A 21,110-nucleotide genomic window follows, 5' to 3' on the forward strand; every position below is an offset into this window, starting at 1 on the left:
GGATTTGGTGTTGATGTCTCTGGAGTGGGACTTGAATCCACAACCTTCTGACTCAGTAGAACATAAGAAATAGAAGCAGGAGTAGGCCGTTCGGCCCCTCGAGCCTGCTCCACCATTTAATACGATCATGGCTGATCCGATCATGGACTCAGGTCTACTTCCCTGCCCGCTCTCCCTAACCTCTTATTCCCTTATCCTTTAAGAAACTGTCTATTTCTGTCTTAAATTTATTCAATGTCTCTGAGGCAGCGAATTCCACAGATCCACAACCTTCTGAGAGAAGAAATTCCTCCTCATCTCAGTTTTAAATGGGCGGCCCCTTATTCTAAGATCATGCCCCCTAGTTCTAGTCTCCTCCATCAGTGGAAACATCCTCTCTGCATCCACCTTGTCAAGCCCCCTCATAATCTTATATGTTTCGATAAGATCACCTCTCATTCTTCTGAATTCCAGTGAATAGAGGCCCAACCTACTCAACCTTTCCTCATAAGTCAACCCCCCCATCCCCAGAATCAACCGAGTGAACATTCTCTGAACTGCCTCCAAAGCAAGTATATCCTTTCAAGTAGATGAGTGCTGCCCACTGAACCAGTGGCTGACAACGTCGGGTCGCCTGGGAGCTGCTCAAGAGACGCAGGCTGCCCACTGTACAGCAGAACATGTGTGCGGACTTGCCCTCTGGGGAGCTGGCCGTTGCACTACCCTTTCCCCCTGGCCTTGCTGCTGCTTCTTTCGTACGGTTGTAGCAAATCAAATCAAACGTCAATATCCAACTTGGATATCCAGGCCAAAGTTTCCAGTGCAACAGCGTGGATATCTTGTAGGCTGCCAGCAAATGTCCTCCAAGGGCAGTGCTCAATGATGCGCTCCAGAGTCTGATTAGGAGCTCCACAGTCACATGGGGATGATTTAATCTTCCACCTGTGGAGAAGGTGGCAACATCGAAACATAGAAAATAGGTGTAGGAGTAGGCCATTCGGCCCTTCGAGCCTGCACCGCCATTCGATAAGATCATGGCTGATCATTCCCTCAGTACCCCTTTCCTGCTTTCCCTCCATATCCCTTGATCCCTTTAGCCGTAAGGGCCATATCTAACTCCCTCTTGAATATATCCAATGAACTGGCATCAACAATTCTCTGTGGCAGGGAATTCCACAGGTTAACAACTCTGAAGAAGTTTCTTCTCATCTCAGTCCTAAATGGCCTATCCATTATCCTAAGACTGTGTCTCCTGGTTCTGGACTTCCCCAACATCGGGAACAATCTACCCGCACCTAACCTGTCCAGTCCCGTCAGAACCTTGTATGTTTCTATGAGATCCCCTCTCATCCTTCTAAACTCCAATGTATAAAGGCCCAGTTGATCCAATCTCACCTCATAAGTCAGTCCGGCCATCCCGGAAATCAGTCTGGTGAACCTTCGCTGCACTCCCTCAATAGCAAGAACATCCTTCCTCAGATTAGGAGACCAAAATTGAACACAATATTCCAGGTGAGGCCTCACCAAGCCCCTGTACAACTGCAGTAAGACCTCCCTGCTCCTATACTCAAATCCCCTAGCTATGAAGGCCAACATACCATTTTCCTTCTTTACCGCCTGTTGTACCTACATGCCAACTTCCAATGACTGATGAACCATGACACCCAGGTCTCGTTGCACCTCCCCTTTTCCTAATCTGCCGCCATTCAGATAATAACATCGACCAAGACCAGTTCGGAGGTGGTTGATGGTTGTCCACTGTTTGTGGAGGAAGGTTTGATCCTTCAGGTTGTACTGTGGGGTTCTCTAAGGAATCCATTCCGTATGTCGCAGTTCTTCTAAGCATTTCACCGCCGGTCATCGAGGCGGAGAGGAGATCGCTGAAGGGCTTCGGTGACGGTCCAAAATGGCCGTCTAGATTCGAGACGGGTTGGCCAAGTCGGCCTGGATGGACAGGTCTTTGCTGGTGTAGCGGTTGTATTCTCTGGAGACTGCATAATTGCGGCATAGGTGTGGTGGTGTGATGTTTACTGCAGCTCGCTTGTCCCCGGTGCCTCACCCTGTGCAGATCCCGCTACAACAGTGACTACACTTCAAACCAGTACTTAATTGGCTGTAAAGCATTTTGGGACATCCTGTGGTCGTGAAAGGTGCTATATAAAGGCACGTTCTTTCTCTCTTCAATACTTCACATTTTGTGACATTTCAGGTTATTTTTGTAGTCGCCTGCATTTTCAGTATAAAATAAAACAGAGAGGTACTTCGAACAAGTACTTCCCCTTAGTCTGGCCTTCCCCTTTACAGTTTCCAGTAAATCTTCCGAAGTAGTAAAGCAAGTATGAGGGAGGTAATTATAACCTTACTCTCTTGACAGGGAACCCATGGGATTGGGTGGAGCCTGCCTTTCCCACGCTCCCCCATCCAATATGGCCAATTCTTGGCACCGCACTTTAGGAAAGCAGTCAAGGCCTCAGAGGGTGCAGAGGAGGCTTATCAGAATGGTACAAGATCCTACAAATCCCCTGGGAGGACAGATGCACCAACATTAGCGTCCTCGACCAGGCCAACTACCCAGCATTGAAGCACTGACTACACTTGATCAGCTCCGCTGGGCAGACCACATTGTCCGCATGCCAGACACGAGACTCCCAAAGCAAGCGCTCTACTCGGAACTCCTTCACGGCAAACGAGCCAAAGGTGGGCAGCGGAAATATTACAAGGACACCCCTCAAAGCCTCCCTGACAAAGTGCGACATCCCCACTGACACCTGGGGTCCCTGGCCAAAGAGCGCCCTTAGTGGAGGAAGTGCATCCGGGAGGGGGGCGCTGAGCACCTCGAGTCTCGTCGCCGAGAGCATGCAGAAACCAAGTGCAGGCAGCGGAAAGAACGTACGGCAAACCTGTCCCACCCACCCTGTCCTTCAACCACTGTCTGTCCCCTCTGTGACAGGGACTGTGGTTCTCGTATTGGACTGTTCAGCCACCTAAGGAAGGACGTACTTCAGGAGTGGAGGCAAGTCTTCCTTGATTCCGAGGGACTGCCTATGATGATGACCAGGGATGACAGATTTCAGTTACGCAGAGAGACTGGAGACGCTGGGCTTGTTCTCCTTGGAGCAGAGAAGGGCAAGCGTATCTCTGATAGAGGCGTTCAAATCTTAAAGGGTTTGGATTGAGTAAGGAGACGCTGTTTCCACTGGCAGAGGATTCGATAACCAGAGGAAACAGATTTCAGGTGATTGGCAAAACAACGAGTTGCGCCATAAGGAAACATTTTTTTTACGCCGCGAGTTGTTATGATCTGCAGCGAGCAGTGGAGGCAGTTTCAATAGTAACTTTCAAAAGGGAATTGGATAAATACACGAAAAGGGAAAAAAGTTGCCGGGTTACAGGGAAAGAGCGCAAGGAGTGGGACTAATTGGATCGCTTTACCAAAGAGCCGGCACAGAAACGATGGGCTGAATGGCCTTCTTCTGTGCTGTAAGATTCTGAGATACAATGGAGAGTAAAACCACTGCCACACCTGATTCCCGTCAGTTTCCCGATGGGCAGGTTAGTTTAAAAGAAAGACTTGCATTTATATAGCACCCTTCACAACCACCGGAGCGTCTCAAAGCGCTTTACAGCCAACGAAGTACTTTTTGGCGTGCGGTCACTGTTGTAATGTGGGAAACGTGGCAGCTAACTTGCGCACAGCAATCTCCCACAAACAGCAATATGATAATGACCAGATCATCTGTTTTTGTTATGTTGATTGAGGGATAAATATTGGCCCCAGGACACCGGGGATAACTCCCCTGCTCTTCTTCAAAATAGCACCGCAGGATCTTTTACGTTCACCTGAGAGGACAGACGGGGCCTCGGTTTAACGTCTCATCTGAAAGATAACATTTCCAACAGGGCAGCACTCCCTCAGCACTGCACTGGGAGTGTCAGCCTGGATTTATATGCTCAAGTCCCTGGGGTGGGACTTGAACCCACAACCTTCTGACGGGGAGGTGAGTGTGCTGCCCACTGAGCCACAGCTGACAGGTTTGCTCCCATAGAACGCAAGTCGTGATCCCAGCAATTAACTTGATCCACTCAACTTTTGAACTTAGCCCAGAGAAGCTATTCTTACGAAGAATCCCTCCTTATCCTACAATTGTCGAATTTGTTCAGTCATCATCAAAGGCAGTCCCTCGGAATCGAGGAAGACTTGCTCCCACTCTTTTAAAAAAAAGAGTCCTTAGGAGGCTGAACAGTCCAATACGAGAACCACAGTCCCTGTCACAGGGACCAATTGTCCTACAACTGTCGAGTTTGTTCAGTACAGATAGAACGTTTGACGTACGTTTGACAGCCCTGTTCTCATCTACAAGGAAGTGACTGTGGGTTGAGGGAGCGCTTGCAATGGCCTGCCAGTTTCTGATAAGAAAAGCAGTCACCGGCACCTATCAGTCTGGACACAGTGCGGGCGTGGGGCGTGAATGCGAGACTTCTATTAGCAGTGCTTCAACCTGGGTCAATGTTGGATCCGATAGGGTTCAGCACAGCGCCGCAGCAGTGGGGGTGGGGCGGAGGGAGCTGACTGGGGTTCTGAGCTCCCTGGGCTAGGCTCTGAATCCTGCCGACAGCAGTTATCCCATCAGTCTGTGGGCTCCAGCCTGGGAGCCCATTGAGCAACATGCACAATGCAACAGATCGGAAATAAGTAACTGTGCTTTATTGATTTATGGAGTATATATAGATTTGATAGGGCAGATAGGAAGAAACTGTTTTCACTGACAGGAGGGTCAGTTACCAAAGGACGCAGATTTAAGATAATTGGCGCAAGAAGTAAAGGGCGGGGGAGGGGTTGTGGAAAAGAGGAGAATTTATTTTTTATGCAAAGAGTTGTTATGATCAGGAATGCAAAGGGTAGTGGCAGCATCTTCAATAATAACTTTCAAAAGGAAATTGGGTAACTACTTTAAAAAGGAAAAACATTCAGGGCAATGGGAAAAGAGCGGTGGGAGGGGAACTAATTGGATCGCTCTATCAAAGAGCCGCCACAGGCTCGATGGGCCGAATGGCCTCCTTCAGCACTGTGAGATTCTGCATAGACAGAAAAGACAGACTTGCATTTGTATAGCACCTTTCACGACCACCGGACGTCTCGAAGCACGTTACAGCGAATGAAGTACTTTTGGAGTGTAGTCAGTGTTGTAATGTGGGAAATGCGGCAACCAATTTATGCACAGCAAGCTCCCACAAACAGCAATGTGATAATGACCAGATAATTTTTTTTTGAGATGTTGATTGAGGGATAAATATTGGCTCAGGAGACTGGGAATAACTCCTGTGCTCTTCTTCGAAATAGTGCCGTGGGATCTTTTATCTGAGGGTGTCCACCTGAGAGAGCAGACGGGGCCTCAGTTTAATGTCTCATCTGAAAAACAGCACCTCCGACAGTGCAGCGCTCCCTCAGCACTGCACTGGGAGTGTCAGCCCAGATTGTGTGCTCAAGTCTCTGGGCGCATAAAGGAATAGTCGCTGTAAACCTCTGACCCGAGTATCGTCTGCCATTCACAGTTTAATGGCCGAGAGGACGATCTATCCAAGCATACATTGCATGGCAATCGGATTACAGCCACCTTATGGAAACGTGGCCGTATTTGCACCTCTCCCCAGGAGGAAGGGCAATGTCGTGGTGTAACACTGAGAATAAAACTGACACGGCCGTGCCTACTGTATATCTGAGGTCAGCTGCAGACAACAATTGCTCAAAAAGTCTGAGTTAAACACGCCCAGAGTTGCACAACTTTCCGCTCAGTAACTTCACACGGAGAAGCATAGGCACAGGCTGAAAAACCCTACTTTTCGGGTTTTGGGTGGGAAAACTGTTTCAGCCAAGCCTTGCTCAACCTGTGAGAGAAACTCCCTTTGCTTAGCATTCCTTTACGAAACCTGCTTTGCAGTTTGGCGAGAAATATTGGAGCGGAAGCAAATTTCAGGGGCACACGAACAAAGTTGCTGCACCCAGCACGGCAGAGGAAATCTTACCCCAAGGACAGCATCCCACCCGAAACATTAAAGAAAGCAATAACGTGCATTTAGATAGCGCCTTTCATGAGCTCAGGACATCCCAAAGCGCTTTACAGCCAATGACATTACGAGAGCGACTACACACTACGAATTGTAGTCACTGTACACTTGAAGTGCAGTCGCTGTAGTAATGTGAGAAAACGCAGCAGCCAACTTGCGCACAGCAAGCTCCCACAAACAGCAATGTGATAATGACCAGATAATTTGTTTTACTGATCTTGGTCGAGGCATAAACATTGTCCAGGACTCTCCTGTTCACATCAACTGTGGCTCAGTGGGTAGCACCCTTGCCTCTGAGTCAGAAGGTTGTGGGTTGAGTCCCACTCCAGGGATTTAAGCACATAAATCTACGCTGACGCTCCCAATGCAGTGCTGAAGGAGCGCTGTGCTTTTGAATGAGATCTTAAACCGAGGCCCCGTCTGCTCTCTTGGGTGGATGTAAAAGATCCCAGGGCACTATTTTGAAGAGCAGGGGAGTTCTCCCCAGTGTCCTGGGGCCAATATTTATCCCTCAATCAACATCACTAAAAACAGATAACCTGGTCATTATCACATTGCTGTTTGTGGGAGCTTGCTGTGCACAAGTTGTTCACCACATTTCCCACATTACAACAGTGACTACACTCCAAAAGTACTTCATTGGCTGTAAATATAGAAACATAGAAAATAGGTGCAGGAGTAGGCCATTTGGCCCTTCGAGCCTGCACCGCCTTTCAATATGATCATGGCTGATCATGCAACTTCAGTACCCCATTCCTGCTTTCTCTCCATAATCCCTTTAGCCATAAGGGCCACATATAAACCGCTTTGGGGCATCCGGTGGATCGTGACAGATGTTATAGCAATGCAAATCTTTCTTTCCCCTTCTAAATAGTGCCATGGGACATTTAACATCCATTTGCGAGGGCAGATGGGGCCTCAGTACTGCTCTGGGAGTGTCGGCCGAGCTTTTGCACATGAGCGGGACTCGAAAACCACAACCTTCAGACTCCGAGGCGAGAGAGCGCTACCCGCTGAGCCCCGGTTGACATTAAACTTTCCTTTTCTCTCTCAGGCGCTGACTGACCCAGAGGTGCGATACCAGCATGTTCTGTTTTCATTTCAGCTTGTTTTTTTTCCCCCTTTGTGTTTGACGTACGCATGCATGACGAGCCAATCTGTGCTGCTCACGTGTAACCTGGGACGTGGGCAGCACATGCCGATTTTTAATTGCTAAACACTGCACCTTCTGAGTGCCCTTGGTAGACCCTGGGGTCAGCCAGAGATTAACTGTATGTTTAGTTAGGAAACATTGCACATTCCGAGGCGCTGCATGAGCAGCGCGGAAGGGACTTAGCTTCACTCTCTCGTCTCAAATACTTCTGACCAATTCAAGCGTGACTTCTCGAGCTGTGACACAGCTCAATTAAGACCCAACAGAGATGAATAGGACAATAGATTCCTGGCAGCGAGTCACAGTCCAATCGAGGGGGTTGGATGATGTCTTAATCACAGAGAGTATATTGTAGTCTGGTCGCCTTGCTCCCACACCCCCACCACCCCCGCCCCCCCCCCCGCCTCTGGCCCCCCCACCCCTCTCCCTGATGATTATAGACTCTGCATATTATTCTGGCCCTTTGTCCTGTATTCTGTTTCTTTCCACGCGTCTGGCTACCAATGATTGCCGCCGCCACCACAAAACAAGGGAGAATCAATGGTCACGCTCTCATTGCTGCCGGTTTATTGAGAAAGAATCGGCATTATATTCCCAAGGGATCCAAAATTTGGCTTGCAGCAACCGGACTGAATCCTCTCTCTGCAACTTATTTCAGACCATATTTTGCACTCTTTCCTCCTTTTTTTAACCCCCCCCCCCCACCCTTATTATGTAATTCTCTGTCCAGCATGAGGCCTAATGAATGAATTGTAGAGGAGAAAATGCTGTAGTGATTAACCATTAACCACAATTCGGAACTTTGTACAGGAGCAATGGAACAGAACTGGACTATCGCCCTGGTCTGCTGAGGCTGTGCATCTAATGCACAAAACACACAAGACGTTCTGATGGTCCCACCACCATAGTATAAGATCCAGCTTCAAAATGATCTTGTTGCTGCCTTAAACATAACATAAGAACATAAGAACTAGGAACAGGAGTAGGCCATCTAGCCCCTCGAGCCTGCTCTGCCATTCAACAAGATCATGGCTGATCTGGCCGTGGACTCAGCTTCACTTACCCGCCCTCTCCCCGTAATCCTTAATTCCCTTATTGGTTAAAAATCTATCCATCTGTGACTTGAATACATTCAATGAGCTAGCCTCAACTGCTTCCTCGGGCAGAGAATTCCACAGATTCACAACCCTCTGGGAGAAGAAATTCCTTCTCAACTCTGTTTTAAATTGGCTCCCCCGTATTTTGAGGCTGTGCCCCCTAGTTCTAGTCTCCCCAACCAGTGGAAACAACCTCTCTGCCTCTATCCTGTCTATCCCTTTCATTATTTTAAATATTTCCATAAGATCACCCCTCATCCTTCTGAACTCCAACAAGTAAAGACCCAGTCTACTCAATCTATCATCATAAGGTAACCCCCTCATCTCCGGAATCAGCCTAGTGAATCGTCTCTGTACCCCCTCCAAAGCCAGTATATCCTTCCTTAAGTAAGGTGACCAAAACTGCACGCAGTACTCCAGGTGCGGCCTTACCAATTCCCTAGACAGTTGCAGCAGGACCTCCCTGCTTTTGTACTCCATCCCTCTCGCAATGAAGGCCAACATTCCATTCGCCTTCCTGATTACCTACTGCACCTGCAAACTAACTTTTTGTGATTCATGCACAAGGACCCCCAGGTCCCTCTGTACCTCAGCATGTTATAATTTGATGGCTTACTGGGTAAATGCACCTCTTGTCATATTACTGAGACATACTGATCAGCAAGGCTCCAGGCTGGAGTCTTTCACGGAGTTACATAGTAGTTACAGCACAGAAACAGACCACTGGGCCGGACAGGTCCACAAGCCTCCTACCACCCTTCATCTCACCGCATCTGCACATCCTTCTATTCCTTCCTCCCTCATGTGTTTATCCAGCTTCCTCTCAAATGCATCTCTGCTGTTCGCTTCAACTATTCCTTGTGGAAGAGAGTTCCACATTCTCACCACTCTCTCGCTAAAGAGATTTGTTTTGAATTCCCCATTGGATTTATGTTTATGGGCCCTAGTTTTGGTGTCTCCCACAAGTCTCTACGTCTACCCTATCGAACCCCTTCATAGTCTTAAAGTCTGAGTTGAGATGGCTGATAGAATCAGAGAGATTTACAGCAGGGAAGGAGGCCATTTCGGCCCATCATGTCCGCACTGGCCGACAAAGAGCTATCCAGCCTAATCCCACTTTCCAGCTCTTGGTCCATAACCCTGTAGGTTACAGCGCTTCAAGTGCACATCCAGGTACTTTTTGAATGTGGTGAGGGTTTCTACCTCTACTGCCCTTTCAGGCAATAAGTTCCAGACACCCACCACTGGTCTTGGGGTATCAGTACAAGTGCTACAAATGGCCTGATGCCACTGGACTAGGAAGTGGGAACTTATACCCAAAGTCTCTGTTTCTGATCACCACCCAGTGATTCCTGACAGAAAATCTCAATTGAGTATATTCAAGACAGAGATCAATAGATTTTTGGATATTAAGGGAATCAAGGGATATGGGGATAGTACAGGAAAGTGGAGTTGAGATAGAAGATCAGCCATGATCTTATTCAATGGTGGAGCAGGCTCGAGGGGCCGAATGGTCGACTCCTGCTCCTATTTCTTATGTTCTTAAAATGCACGTGTGCAGATGTCAAACGATGACAGAATCTGACTCAGTTGAGAATCTCCACTCTTCCATGGTTAAATACCCAACTATCTTCAGCTACTTCATCAATGACCTTCCCTCCATCATATGATGAGAAGAGGGGCTGCTCACCGATGATTGAATGGTGTTCAGCTCCATTCACAACTCCTCAGATAATGGAGCAGTCCATGCCCACAGACAGCAAAGCCTGGACATCATCCAGACTTGGTCAGTTAAGTGGCAATTAACATTCGCATCACACAGGCAATGATAACCTCCAATATTGAACCTGACTACCTCCCTATGACATTCAATGGCATTACCATAGCCCAATCCCTCACCATCAATATCCTGTGGGTCACCAATGACCAAAACCTCAACTGCACCAGCCACATAAATGCCATGGCTTCCAGAGTGGGTCAGAGGCTGGGTATTCTGCAGCAAGTGGCTCACCTCCTGACTCCGCAAAGCCTCTGCACCACCTACAAGGCACAAGTCAGGAGTGTGATGGAATACTCTCCACTTGCCTGGATGAATGCAGCTCCAACAATACAAGAAGCTCGACACCATCCAGGACAAAGCAACCCGCTTGATTGGCACCCCATCCACCACCTTCAACATTCACTCCCTCCACTACCGGCGCATCACAGCTGCAGTGTGTACCATCTATAAGATGCACTGCAGAAACTCGCCAATGCTTCTTCAACAACAAATCCCAGGTGCATGGGAGCACCATCACCTCTAAGTTTCCTCCAAGTCGTATGCCAATACACCATCCTGACTTGGAAATATATCGGCCGTTCCTTCATCGTCGCTGGGTCAAAATCCTGGAACTCCCTCCCCAACAGCACTGTGGGAGCACCTTCACCACACGGACTGCAACGGTTCAAGAAGGCAGCTCACCATCACCTTCTCAAAGGTGATTAGGAATGGGCATTAAATGCCGGCTTTGCCAGCGAAGCACACATCCCAATAAAGAAAAAAAAAAAATCACTGTCTGGGCTAACCACATGTAAAATGCCCAGTTGGACCAGGTGGAGGAGGGTGACCACACAGGAAGGAGTCAACCATTTCAAGGCAAGAGGGAAGAGAGAAATAAACAGGTGGAATGGGGTGAAATCCCATTGCAAGGAATTGGCCAAATGCTACAAGTGTTCAAGGGGGCGAGGTAATGTTGTATGCAACAGGGTGCTGCTGCATCGGTGGTTATAGGTGTGGGGCTGCTTTCACTTACAGTACAATTCAAATAAAAGGAAAGTGGTACGAGACTCGACTGTGTCACCGACAGTGAATTTCTCAGTGCCTCAAGTGTTTGACTCGGGTTACTAATTTATGGCCATGCCTTTCGCTGGGGGTGAGTCAGATCGATAGTTGCATGGGCGGATTAAACCAGGCATCAAACAAAAAACAGGAAGCGTGAATATGATATTGTTGCTTATCATGGCATTCTACAATGCATGTTCCTGCTCCCTGCTCCCATATCAGTCCGCCACACTCTGCTTCCTGTGCGATTCATGGCTTTCCTGATCATTTCCTGGAGTAGTTTCATGAATTCATATCAAGAAAAGAATGCAACGCTCTACACTCTCCCGCTCCAGCGTTGTACTTTACTCTTTATCCCTGTAACACTGCTTCTCATACTTTGGTTACACCTTGCTGCTCTTTATTTAACCTTTTTTTCCAGTCTGTTCTTCATGTGTATCCTGCTTTTCTTTGCTTTCTTTCTGCTTCATTCTCTCCTTGTTATTTTCTTACCCTCATTCTCTCCTTTCTATTTTGTTCTCTCCCTCCTTTCATCTCTTTCCCTCCTTCCTTCCTCTCACTTTTATTTCCCGTGTTGCTTCATTTTAATATGCATTTTTTCCTCACTTTCTCCCGGCCCTTTCCTTCATTCTTTATTTCCCTTAATCCTGTCTCTTTTTGCGTGTCAGCTGTGGCTCAGTGGGTAATGCTCTCGCGCCTCTGAGTCAGGAGGTTGTGGGTTCAAGTCCCACTCCAGGGACTTGAGCAAAGATCCAGGCTGACACTCCCAGTGCAGTGCTGAGGGAGTGCTGCACTGTCAGAGGTGCCGTCTTTCAGAAGAGACATTAAACCGAGGCCCCGTCTGCCCTCTCAGGTGGACATACAAGATCCCATGGCACTATTTTGAAGAAGAAGAGCAGGGGAGTTTATCCCCGGTGTCCTGGCCAATATTTACCCCTCAATCAACAGAACAAATACAGATTTTCTGGTCATTATCACATTGCTGTTTGTGGGAGCTCGCTGTGCGCAAATTGATTGGCGCGTTACAACTGTGGCTACACTTCAAAAAGTATTTCATTGGCTGTAAAGTGCTTTGAGGCGTCCGGTGGTCGTGAAAGGCGCTATATAAATGCAAGTCTTTCTTTTGTTTTGTCTTTAGATTCCTGTCTTGCTCCCCACTGATCATATGCATTGACCCGCACACACTGCAATAAAATAATTGAGGCTTCAGAGAACTCCCCATAAAAATGATGTCTGCGCGACCAATTTCTACCAGCTAGCTGGAAATCCTGTGAACATCCGCCCATAATAACCTGCATTGCCATTCGATAGGGACATCTCCCGGAGCAGCTTAACCCGAACAGAGATGACAGGTATCTTTACACAGACTTCTGGCAGCACGGTCACGTCAGTACATTTAACACAAGGAGACACTTTCCTCCCAGCCTCACATCCTCACCAACTGGAACAATTAGAGCACCAATAACAGGATCTTGCATTTATATAGCGCCTTTAACGAAGCAAGATATCCAAAAGCGCTCCAGCAGGAGCGTTATCAAACAAAATTTGACACCGAGCCACACGAGGAGAGATTAGGACAGGCGCTTGGTTAAAGACGTAGGTTTTCAGGAGCGTCTTAAAGCTGGAGAGAGGGGTAGCGAGACCGAGAGGTTTAGGGAGGGAATTCCAGAGCTTGGGATAACTCCGAGAATTATTCGAATTGGTTGAGAGAAACCAATGGAGCGATTCTTCATAAATAAAATAGGATTGGAGAGACAGAAGGAGAAAGGAGGGGGAAGAGGAGAGATAGACCAACAGGTGGCTATCACAATCTTTGACTTTGTATCTAGTACACAGCAAGCTTGTCAAACTTACCCAGCCAGGAGGAGACGTGACTGGATGCCATGAATACGGAGTGTTGCCAGCTCCTCAGGTTAAACAGCAGAACTCTGGTGGAGAGCAGTTTCTCACACTATGTGGTCACGTACTGCTGCTAGGCTGTCCTTGCTCACACAGCTTTCCAGACACTGACTGCTTTCCCTCATGTGTGAAAGGACTGATCGTGCTTTCAGATTTGCTGCCTTTGCCAATCTAACCACCTCGAGCTCCCTCTGCCTCGGAGACTTTAACCAATGAAAGGACTTAAAGGGGGAGGTACCCTGATGACATTTCCAAGCTCGTGCAGTCATTAAGTAACATTAATGAGTCACCGCTTAATTTGGTGGCAGCTATAATCTTTCAAAACCGCAATGGGGTTTCCTCAGCCAGTTAAAAAGGTAATCGTTTAGGTGCTGTACTAAATTCATGTAACTTCACCCACCCGACCCAGTTCCCACCCCAAGCAGTGATGTAACTATGCCAATGCAGTGACATTGGGGTCCTCGCTTGAAGGGGGCCCTTGAACTTTAGGATTTTTGTTCCCAAACTTTTCATTTTATAGGGCTTTCAGTCCTATTTCACTTTTGTTCGGTTCAATTTCGCCTAAATATTTCCTTATCTTAAAAACTGATTCGGTTCAATTTCGCCGCAAAAATTCCCTAACCTCTAAAAATGAATTATTTAACAATTGTTTTCGATTCAATTTTGATAACATTTTAAATAACTATATAATTCGAATAGTAATATGATATATAATAAGTAACGTTTTAATTAATGTGGCTTCTCATCAGCCATGATCGTATTGAATGGTGGGTGGTGCAGGCTTGAAGGGCCGAATGGCCTACTCCTGCACCTATTTTCTATGTTTCTATGTTTAAAGACATCCTAATATATCTTTTCATGTTGCGGTCATATCCACCACAATCCCCTGATGTTATAGCACTAAGGCATTCTTCCATCTTGGTTAAGAGGGACTCTTTGTTATCGGATACCCTTTGACGGTTTATCCACTATTCTTGTTGTTAAATATCTTTTTATAATACTTCTCTGTATTGCAAGATAATCCCTCGTATGCTGCAATTTCAGAAACATTCTTTCCATCGTTAGGATTTTTTATTAATGTTTCTTGTCGTTCATTAGTTAATTTTGCGTAATTTTGACGAGTTGTTGGAGTTGAATGTTGATTTGTTTCAGTGTTCATTTTTAGAGCAAGTGAAATTGAAACAAACAAAAGCAAAATTGAAATTATTTTTTAAATTAAATAATTCATTTTTAAGATGAGGAAATATTTCGGCGAAATTGAACCAAACAAAAGCGAAATAAGACCGAAAACCTTATAATTCTTTTTTGGTAAAAAAAAATTTTAAGCTAGTTACAACGTATTACAAACGAACGATTTAGAACTCTCAAAATGGTCGAGGTCAAGGATATGACTGTGCTAGCGCAATGAACGGTGTTTATTCTGGGATACAAACTCGTATAAAAAATTTGAAACCGAATGCGTTATATATTCATTGTGCCGTTCACAATATCAACTTGGTAGTGAATGATGCAATTAATGGCATCGAAAAAATAACCAATTATATTGCAGTCATCCAAAGTATTTATGTATTTTTACGGGCATAGTATCAATCGCTGGGATCTGCTATCTTCGTTTACTGGTTAATCAGCCATAACTCTGAAAAAATAGAATCCAACACGAAGGGCTGGTCGTTTATCATCGTTAATAGCTATAAAACAACGCTATTCGGATGTTTTGAAAGCGCTAAACAAAATCATCTTGGAAAGTACAAAACAAGATGAAAAAATAGAAGCAATAAGGATAAAGAACAATATGGAGAATTTTGAATTTCACGATTACCGTATTATTGGAAAAGATTCTTTTGAGCATAAATTTGATGTCCACATTGTTACAATCAAAGGATTTGGACATCGCTCAGGCAGCGGTTCAACTAGAAATGTCCTACATCGCGGGGACATAGCTTCGAAATGAATTCGAAGTGACTTTAGAGGAGGCAGAAGAAGTTGCTAAAAAAATGGGGTACCCCAACTGAGTTGAAAAGTAAGAGGAACCGAAGACACCGGAAATTTTACGACGAGCTTGTACAAGACCGCTATTGCTTTTTGTCAAAACGCTGAGAGCAGAAATTGAAAAGATCAACACCATCAGAGAATTAGCTAAACTAGCATTAATTAACATCTATGACATGAGCACAAGTTACTCTGAAGTTTGTTTGCTACTGGTTCTTTTTTTGACGATTCCTCTTACGGTGGCATAAGAACATAAGAATATAAGGAATAGGAGCAGGAGTAGGCCATACGGCCCCTCGAGCCTGCTCCGCCATTTAATACAATCATGGCTGATCTGATCATGGACTCAGGTCCACTTCCCTGCCCGCTCCCCATAACCCCTTATCCCCTTTATCTTTTATGAAACTGTCAATTTCTGTCTTACATTTATTTAATGTCCCGGCTTCCACAGCTCTCTGAGGCAGCAAATTCCACAGATTTACAACCCTCTGAGAGAAGAAATTTCTCCTCATCTCTGTTTTAAATGGACGACCCCTTATTCTAAATTCATGCCCTCTAGTTCTAGTCTCCCCCATCAGTGGAAACATCCTCTCTGCATCTACCTTGTCAAGCCCCCTCATAATCTTATACGTTTCGCATGAGTTACTCTGAAGTTTGTTCGCTACTGATTCTTTTTTTGGCGATTCCTGTTACGGGTGGCATCTGTGGAACGAACATTTTCGAAGATGAAGATAATAAAAAACTACCTTCAAAATTCTTTGGGTCAAGAACGATTGTCACACATAGCTCTCTTAAGTATAGAAGCAGAAAAACATAGAAACATAGAAACATAGAAAATAGGTGCAGGAGTAGGCCATCCGGCCCTTAAAGCCTGCACCATCATTCAATAAGATCATGGCTGATCATTCCTTCAGTACCCCGTTCCTTTCTCTCCATACCCCTTGATCCCTTTAGCCGCAAGGGCCACATCTAACTCCCTCTTGAATATATCCAATGAACTGGCATCAACAACTCTCTGCGGTAGGGAATTCCACAGGTTAACAACTCTCTGAGTGAAGAAGTTACTCCTCATCTCAGTCCTAAATGGCTTGCCCCTTATCCTAAGACTATGTTCCCTGGTTCTGGACTTCCCCAACATCAGGAACATTCTTCCCGCATCTAACCTGTCCAGTTCTGTCAGCCTTCTAAACTCCAGTGAATACAGGCCCAGTCGATCCAGTCTCTCCTCGTATGTCAGTCCGGCCATCCCAGGAATCAGTCTGGTGAATCTTCGCTGCACTCCCTCAAAAGCAAGAACGTCCTTCCTCAAAAAGCGGAAATTATGGACGTTTCAAAAGTTATTGATGACTTCGCCACTGTGAAATCTCGAAAGAAGATTTTTTAAAGTATTTTTCCTCAATTTTATTTTTATCTATGCATATGTGTTAAAGTAAATTCTGTTTAATTCATATTTATTTCATCACATGTTCAAGAACATTGTATTAAAGACGTATCATTTATTTGGGATTTTCTTATTTTTTTCTTTATATACGTTGGGGTAGAGATAGAGGGGCCCTTGATCTATGTTTGCATTAGGGCCCACATCCTCTAGTTACGCCACTGCCCACACGCCGATCGTTCCTCTGATGCCCCTTCAGAACTTTGGCTCAAAAGAAAGAAAGACTTGCATTTACATAGCGCCTTTCACGACCGCCGGATGTCTCAAAGCGCTTTACAGCCAACGAAGTGCTTTTGGAGTGTAGTCACTGTTGTAATGTGGAAAACGCGGCAGCCAATTTGCGCACAGCAAGCTCCCACAAACAGCGATGGGATAATGACCCGATAATCTGGTTTTGTTATGTTGATTGAGGCTCAGTGCTTGAAGGGTTCCCGGTAAACGCAAATTACATCAGGAAAGGTGCAGAGTTGGTGCACACTTGCACAGCATGGGGGGGGGGATCATTTTGAATTTGGGGGATGGCGTAATATATGGGAAATCAGATCCAGCACCTGTTATTCAGTAGAATGGGCCTATGCTTGCTGGAGTTTAGAAGAATGAGAGGTGATCTCATTGAAACATATAAGATTCTGAGGGGGATTGACAGGGAGATACTGAAGGCTGTTTCCCCCTGACTGGAGGGTCTAGAACCAGGGAGCATAGTTTAGGACATTTAGGACTGAGAGGAGGAGAAATTTCTTCACTCAGAGGGTGGTGAATCTTTGGAATTCTCTGCCCCAAAGGGCTGTGGATGTTCAGTCGTTGAGTATATTCAAGACAGAGATCGATAGATTTTTCGACTCTAATGGAATCAAGAGATATGGGGATAGTGCGGGAAAGTGGAGTTGAGGTTGAAGATCAGCCGCGGTCTGATTGAATGATGGAGTAGGCTCAAGGGGCCGAATGGCCTACTGCTGCTCCTAATTCTTAATGTTCTGATACATCCCCCCTGATTTCTATGTTCATTGACTACAACAGCAGATCAGATAGCGTCCATTTTACACAATCACCCCTTGTTACAATTACGCCCCCGTGAGCTTCCTAAGTTATTTAATAAGAACATAAGAAATGGGAGCAGGAGAAGGCCATACAGCCCCTCGAGCCTGCTCCGCCATTTAATACGATCATGGCTGATCCGATCATGGACTCATATCCACTTCCCTGCCCGCTCCCCATAACCCCTTATTCCCTTATCGGTTAAGAAACTGTCTATCTCTGGCTTAAATTTATTCAATGTCCCAGCCTCCACAGCTCTCTGAGGCAGCAAATTCCACAGATCCATAACCCTCTGAGAGAAGAAATTCCTCCTCATCTCAGTTTTAAATTGGCAGCCCCTTATTCTAAGATTATGCCACCTAGTTCTAGCCTAGTTTATGCCATCAGTGGAAACATCCTCTCTGCATCCACCTTGTCAAGCCCCCTCATAATCTTATACGTTTCGATAAGATCACCTCTCATTCTTCTGAATTCCAATGAGTAGAGGCCCAACGTACTCAACCTTTCCTCATAAGTCAACCCCCTCATTCCCGGGATCAACCGAGTGAACCTTCTCTGAACTGCCTCCAAAGCAAGTATTTCCATCACAGCAGAGGTTGGCGAGCCTGCCCAGCCCTGTAATACAGAAGGTCGCGGCGTAGCTATCTACGCAGGCTGGCTTCATTCCCTACCTTTGATAGCAGAACCGTGATGCCCATCCAGGTGGATCGTCCAAAGGATTTGATGCTTCGTTGGCTTATGCTCACATTCCGCCCCTCCCCCCACCCCTCTGACACACCGGGAATCTTTGCAACCACAATGGCGGAGTCACAGATACCTGGGCCACACACAGGCAGCCATTCCAGGGATTAGACTGGATAACCTCTTGTTGGCCGGTGCAGATACGATGGTAAGTACTACAGGGAATCGAATACGGCCAGGGTGATCTCCTGGATTGTTTCGATCGCCTGAATGGGTCGGAGAGGAATTTTCCCAGATTTGTTTCCCTAAATTGGCCTGGGTTTTTATCTGGTTTTTGCCTCTCCCAGGAGATCACATGGCTCCGGTTGGGGTGGAGTGTAGAATGTTTCAGTATAAGGGGTGTCGCAGTTGTGTGGGGCGGACTGGTTGGGTTGTGTGCTCTTTGCCTTTCCGTCATTGTTCATACGTTTATATGTAACCTTCAGGGCTGCTGATGGCCGGCGGGGGCACGATGGGCCGAAATGGCCTCCTTCTGCGCTGTAAATTTCTATGTTCCTATGTTTCTATTCCCTTGTTGTTGCTGGTTCCCAACTATGCCCACAGCCTAAGCTGCAGGAACTCAGCACGCAAGGAGCAGGGCCACTGATCAGAGCCAACTCCATTGGCAGTGAGCCCACATTATAAATAGCTGAGCCAACCTGGATATTAATAGAGGGCCCAGGAATAAATCAGCTGGTGGTAACTAGGATTCCCAAGCATAGCTTGACTGGACAGCATGTGCAACAAGTTTGACATGGCCCGTCAGCAAACTTGGCACTTTCATAGAATCACAGAATGGTTACAGCACGGAAAGAGGCCATTCAGCCCATTGAGCCCGTGCCGGCTCTCTGCAAGGGCACTTCAGCCAGTCCCACTCCCCCGTCCTTCATCATCATAGGCAGTCCCTTGAAATCGAGGAAGACTTGCTTCCACTCTAAAAGTGAGTTCTCAGGTGACTGAACAGTCCAATATAGGAATTACAGTCTCTGTCACAGGTGGGACAGACAGTGGTTGAGGGACAGGGAGGGTGGGACTGGTTTGCCGCACGCTCCTTCCGCTGCCTGTTTTCTGCACGCGCTCGGCGACGAGACTCGAGGTGCTCAGCGCCCTCTCGGATGCACTTCCTCCACTTAGGGCGGTCTTGGGCCAGGGACTCCCAGGTGTCGGTGGGGATGTTGCACTTTATCAGAGAGGCTTTGAGGATGTCCTTGAAACATTTCCTCTGCCCACCTGGGGCTCGCTTGCCGTGTAGGAGTTCCGAGTGGAGCGCTAGCTTTGGGAATCTTGCATCAGGCATGCAAACAATGTGGTCCGCCCAACGGAGCTGGTCGAGTGTGGTCAGTGTTTCAATGTTGGGGGTGTTGACCTGATCATTTCCCGAATGGACCACGATCCTCCAAACACCATTAATAATTCCCACCGAATCCACTGTAAGGAAAAGAGACCTGCATTTCGATAGCCCCTTTCACGACCTGAGGATGTCCCAAAGCGCTTTACAGCCAATGAAGTACTTTTTGAAGTGCAGTCACTGTTGTAACGTGGGAAATGTGGCAGCTAATTTGCGCACAGCAAGCTCCCACAAACAGCAGTGACCAGCAGTGACCGAAGTTGCCCACCGCTGGAAACACGGCGCACCCACCATGTTTTGACTGTTTTTACTGGCCCGGTGGATGCGGTGGCCTCTTGAGCGAAATTCTGCTCTTTGGCGGGTTTTTTTTCAGCGGCCCGGAAGTCGGTCATAATGGGGGCGGAAATGCGGCATTGAGCGGACGTTCGCACACTAGAGGGACGAATGTTGTGGGGGTGCGGGCGAAGTGTCCTCCGCTGTCACTCATCAGCATAGCGCGAATAATGTCATCACGGCGCCGCATCACCACGTCTCTCCCCTTCAATTAAAGGCGAGAGCCTGCGCTGTTTCTAAGGTTCGGTCCACTGGGCCACCGGCGGGGATGGTGGGGGGGGGGGTTTCGAGCCGGCCGGCGGCCTGGCACTCTTTGTCAGCCCAACATGGCAGTTGGCCGACAAAGAAAAAAAGATGGCGGCCGCGGCAGTGCGCCCTCCTCTTTAATATCCAGCCGCGCCGCCATTTTAGAAGCACTCCAAGCACAGTGCGCCGACAGGAAAAGCTGCCGGTGGCACCGAGCGGCGGGAGGAAGGTTTTCTCCACAGAATTCGCGTTCCGGGGGGGGGGGGAACATCGGCGGTGCGCACACTGATGACGCATCGGCAGCAGCGGAGCGGTAGTGGGGGGGGGAGCGGGTCACCGCCGGGATACCGCAGGAGCGGAATTTTCAAAATGGCGGCCGTTCCACGAAAAATCGGCAGACATTGCACTCCGCAGCATGACCCCCGAATTTCTGGCGGTAACAGGCCTCAAGGGAAGGGGCAATTTCAGCCCCAAATCTGTTTTTTTATTATGTTGGTTCAGGGATAAATATTGGCCAGGACACTGGGGATAACTCCCCTGCTCTTTTCCGAAATAGTGCCATGCGATCTTTTACGTCCACCTGAGAGAGAGCAGACGGGGCCTCGGTTTAACGTTTCATCCGAAAGACGGCACCTCCGACAGTGCAGCACTCCCTCAGCACTGCACTGGGAGTGTCAGCCTGGATTTATGTGCTCAAGTCTCTGGAGTGGGACTTGAACCCACAACCTTCTGACATTCGAGGGCAGGAGTGCTGTCCACTGAGCCACGGATGTAACGAGATAGTGCCCTGTGGGTGATGGGGAAATATGGCCAATACATAGTACAAGGGGGCAATGCTTGGCAATACCAGGATTTAACGCCGGTTGTACACCACTCTCAGTTTGCCTTCCTATTGGTTCAGTTTGCGTAGGCCTGACAAATTTGACTGGTCAGATATTCAAGTTCCAGCAAGTTGCAGACACTTTAATCCAGGACATCATAGAAAA

General features: G+C 47.2%; 1 protein-coding gene across 1 annotated transcript in view; it reads right to left on the minus strand.

Moving 5' to 3' along the window:
• LOC139237981 (adhesion G protein-coupled receptor E5-like) overlaps nucleotides 1-13,189 on the minus strand; it is a 73,271-nt gene extending 60,082 nt beyond the window's left edge. The window contains exon 1 of the mRNA XM_070867349.1: nucleotides 12,971-13,189. Coding sequence (XP_070723450.1) covers nucleotides 12,971-13,001 — 31 coding nt within the window. The 5' untranslated portion in view covers nucleotides 13,002-13,189. The remainder of the gene's footprint in view (nucleotides 1-12,970) is intronic.
• Between the last annotated feature and the right edge of the window lie 7,921 nt (nucleotides 13,190-21,110).

The sequence above is a fragment of the Pristiophorus japonicus genome, chromosome 24, assembly GCF_044704955.1.
Source record: "Pristiophorus japonicus isolate sPriJap1 chromosome 24, sPriJap1.hap1, whole genome shotgun sequence".
Classification (NCBI taxonomy): Eukaryota; Metazoa; Chordata; class Chondrichthyes; family Pristiophoridae; genus Pristiophorus; species Pristiophorus japonicus.